At 28.7% G+C, this 4,534-nt stretch overlaps 1 protein-coding gene across 1 annotated transcript; it reads right to left on the bottom strand.

Annotated features, from left to right (window-relative positions):
• Nucleotides 1-807: 807 nt before the first annotated feature.
• LOC117173401 lies at nt 808-2,212 on the bottom strand. Its single transcript, XM_033361950.1, has one exon. The coding sequence runs from the start codon at nt 2,163-2,165 to the stop codon at nt 834-836; it is 1,332 nt and encodes a 443-aa protein (XP_033217841.1). The 5' UTR covers nt 2,166-2,212; the 3' UTR covers nt 808-833.
• Between the last annotated feature and the right edge of the window lie 2,322 nt (nt 2,213-4,534).

Below are 4,534 nucleotides of genomic sequence, written 5' to 3'. Positions count from 1 at the left end.
TCGTTGTCAATCGTTTTAGCATAATTAAGAAACACGACTTGAAAGGGTTGAGATATTAGTTCTATCGTTTCTTATTGATCTCAATTAATTATTTCTAGAGAGGAAGGGCGAATGTGGCGATAAACTGGTGTGGGGAGTGGGAAAGGAGTTGTTCGCAGATGATTTCGAAGGAGAATAAAACTGTTTTGAGTTGCTAGCGATGAGTGTCTTATGTTATGGAGTTGTGGTGTGAGGGTGGAAGGAAAGTGATGAGGTAAATAGGATACAGGAGATTAATGTAAAGTAGACACTGGGATTGGCCAGGAACATTCCTAATTATATTGTCATTATGCCCTGGCGGACCGAAGGAAGCGAAAGGAGCCCCTACAAAGTACTCGTAAAGAATCTTTCTTTGTCTTTTTGAATAACACTTTACAACTTTGAAGATAAACTTTTCATTACGCTACAGTCTTTGCATCATATTTTGATTCACTGATTTTTTTAAATTTTCTTTAAAAATTTTATTTTGCATAATTTGAGTTCAGATTTTGCGAATAATGATGTAAGTTCGCTAACGCCTTCTAGTGAGCAGTAAACTCACCAAATTTAAATGGTCGAAGCTTTTGGAGAGGAAAAATCAAACACTTGCAGATTAAAAATTCTGAAACATGTTAGCGAATTGTCAAGGTAAATAAAATAAAAAATTAGTCAATGTTCACAACTAACGATATTGATGCACATTTATTGAGGTTAAATACAAGTTGAAATCCTGAAACTTGAAACAAGCATGTGTATAAAATAACTCATCACCATATATCAGTATAGAATAAAATATAATCCCAGAATATTGTTATTTAAAACAATTCAGCAGACAAGTCAAGTTCATAATCCGAAGCAAGTTTATTCAAAACTTCTAAAAGTAAATGTGGGCGATGATTTAATAAGTAATCGGTCAAACGACGTCCAGCGGGGCGGAAAATCCAATTTCCGTACAAACAAAATTTTTCTACAATAAACTTCAGGCATTTGTCCTTCAATCGCATCAAATTATGATCATCAGCAAATGCAATAGTCCTTCGAACATCTTCTCTTGTCAATTTTGCTTCGATCATATCCTCGCACAGCAACTTCAAATCATCGATCTCATATTTATTAGCCGCAATTAAAATTTCCTTCGCAATAATATCAATTTTTTCTACTTTATTAGTGTAGATAAACCGCAAAACTTCGCAGAAGACTTCAGACTCTATGTCTTTTATTTCCGCCACATCTGGAATTGTCATCTGGAGTCTACGCTCAAACATTCTCTTAAAAAAACGACTTCTCGTCGCTAAAACCTCCGTATGTCCATAAAATATTTTATCACCAACGTGAATTTCAATGTCACTGCTGGTTTTGTTGTTAAGAAATGCATCACATCTTCTTGAAAAGCAGCCTGGAATCTGAGAATAGGTCGGAGAAATGTTTGATATTTTCTTGCATTTTGATACATTTAAGCCCTCGCAGATAAAATTTAATATATCCCGCAGATATCTTGGCTCTCTTTTTATCAAGTCTTTGCAAACTCCCAAATAGATAATCTCCTTGAAATGATCTTTAATAAATACATAACATTCGTGGGGAAAAACCATATCCCCAAAATCAGAGTCATCATAAGGGTGAAGCAGAATAGCACTGATGACATTTTCCACTTTAAAATTGGCGATTAATTTTTTCTCGCATTCGGCCCTCAAACCATTGATTCCATAAATCTCGCCGGATTTAAGAAGAGTAGCAAATTCCTGAATTTCAAGATTATTCACTTTACCGGTGTACATGAATCTCAGCATTTCGTAAGCTACTTTTGGATCTCCATTATGGTATTCTATGTAAGATATATAATTCTCATTCTCAAGCTTTTCTCGAAAAAAATTACTGCTCAGAGACAAGACTAATTTGTGAGCCGCAAAGGTTTCACCAGGAACTCGAAATTCTATGTCGCTAAATTTTTTACTGTTCAATAGCGGTTTAAAGGCGTCAAAGTCTTGAACAATTTGTTCAAAGTCGCAATGAATCGTCAGGTCATCGGAAATTAATCTTTCCAAATGGGCAATGCTTATAAAATCCGGTAATTCATAAGTTTTTCCCTCTACAATATTCAGAATGGTTTTATATTTTGTAAATACTTTTCCTGCGATCGGATGCATGATAGAAAATGTCACTTTCACAATCGCTTGATTGACGTTAGGGCCCTGGAGATTTTTTAGATTCAAAGATATGAAAGACCGATTTTTTTTCTTATTGCAAAAGCAACTTTTACACTTTTGACAATATTCTGTTTTATCAAGATCTACTTTTTTGATCAGCAAGCTCCAGGTTAATATTTCGTAAATGAAAACAAATTGTGAAAATGCAGCTTTCATATGAAACTCGGGTGATTTCAGGGACATTCCTTCAGTTTCGTAAAGCTGTTTTACATTTGGGAAGGTACAAGCATAACTTCCGATTTTGTTTGCATTCTTTTCTGCCATTTCGGTGAAATCTTGTTTCTACAAAAAATTGTCTTTTGTAAAAAAAACAAACAAACAACTCATTTTGCAGGATAACTTTAGGTTTTAATAAAAAAAAACATTTTTCTATATGGATTTTTTAAATCGATTTTTCCATCTCTTTGAAATTCAGTTAAATTTATATGAAATTATTGAATTGACTATTAAATATTTAAATAATAATATTTAAACTTCCAAAATGCTGATAATATCTGAATTTGAAGTTGTTAGTTTTCAAACGCTTCTAATTGGAAATAAAATTGTATAATCTTCGATTCAATTAAATTTTTTTTAAATTCTGATTGATTCAATTTCTAATGGCTCAAGTATTTAATCTTTAAATTTAAACGTTGACACTTTTAAAAAAAGGCTTAAAAATTAAGCATTCAGAACTGAATAATTTGACAATACAGCATACCAAACACTGAAAATTAAATAATTTTTAAATAAAAAATATATAGGACTATATGCTTTTAAATAAAAATTTTAACAATAAAAAATATTGCATAAAAAAACTCGTTCAAACTTGCATGATTTCATGCTGTACGTAACATTCTAAAATCAAAAATAAATTTTTGTATTGAATTTCCCAATGATTGAAAGTGTTTAAAATTGAAAAAAAACCTGATCAGAAGCTCTCAAAATAAAAAAATTTCAGATTAAAATTCTTAAGATTGAACAATGTCATGAGAAGGGAACTTATATTTTATTATTTCTAATTTAACATGTTAAAAATTGAAAAATTTTATTTGGAATTGAAGAATCTGGAAATTAAATAGTTTAAGATTGGAATGTTTAAAATTGGACGAGTTAAATTTGAAAGGAATTGAAATTCCATTGGAATTTTTTTATACACACTCTTTAAAATTTCAATTATTTTACGAAAATTCAAATCTCCAGAAAATTAACAATTTTCAAAACATTAATAAAACTCTTTAAAATCCAACCAATTAAATTTTAATTGCAAAATGAAAAATTGTGAAAAATAAAAATAACAATGTTTCAGCGTTTAATGTTTATTTTGATATTGCATTACATAATTCAACATTTTTTTGTTTCTAATGGTTTAACTTTAAACACTACCTTTAGAATTACTGTTCATTCTTCAAGTTTTCCAATTCAATAATTTTCTGTTTTAAATTATTCATTTTTTTAATCTTTAAAATAAAATAAGATCACTTGAAGGCATTACATTTAAAAAAAAGAATAAAATGCAAGGTTCCTTAATGATCGGTTAATTTAAAATGTGCAATGTTTTGGCACATTTTCGAATAAAAAGTAATTCAATTTTCAATGCCTAGTTCTAAAATCGTCTCATTTTTAAGACTTGGATTTGAGAAATTATTGTTTTAATTTTCAATTATTTACCATTTATTTTGGAGCCATTTATTTTAAAATTGTTTTATTATCAGTTCTTAAAACTGAAAACAGCGCAACTATGAAACCTTTCAATTTTATATTCTACGATTCTGAAGAAATTTAAAAACTAGAAAATGTTATATGTTTAAAATTGAAAACAAATAATTTACAATATTTCAATACTAAATTAATTAATCTAAGACTGTATATGAAATTTTACCATTTTTAAAGATTTAATAGTGAAATTGACCTAATACTTTTAATATTTGTATTTTAAACTAAATATTGTGAAAATTTTAATTGGTGTCCTAAAAAATTGAGACATCTCTAACCAAATTTCTTTTTTACTAAAAAATAGGATTTCTATTTTAAAAAATCACTGTAATTTTTAATGTTGGAATTTGGTGAATGTAAAGTATTGTGGCAATTTAAAGTTTAACTTGGTCTAACAATTTCAAAAATTATATGTTACCAAATTAAAAACTTTTTAAATTAATTAATTCAAACGTATCATTTATTCAAATGCAGTTATTTGCATATTTGTATTTTTCTATAGCTTTAAGCAAAAGGAGTCATTTTCATTCAATTTTAACTTATAAAGCTCATTCTATCCCATAAAACGTTCTTTACAGTTTTATTTATCACGTTTTGATTAAATATTATTTAGA

This window comes from Belonocnema kinseyi, chromosome 1 (assembly GCF_010883055.1).
Source record: "Belonocnema kinseyi isolate 2016_QV_RU_SX_M_011 chromosome 1, B_treatae_v1, whole genome shotgun sequence".
Lineage (NCBI taxonomy): Eukaryota > Metazoa > Arthropoda > Insecta > Hymenoptera > Cynipidae > Belonocnema > Belonocnema kinseyi.
Note: the sequence above shows the minus strand (reverse complement) of the source record. Positions and strands in the feature narration are given on the sequence as shown.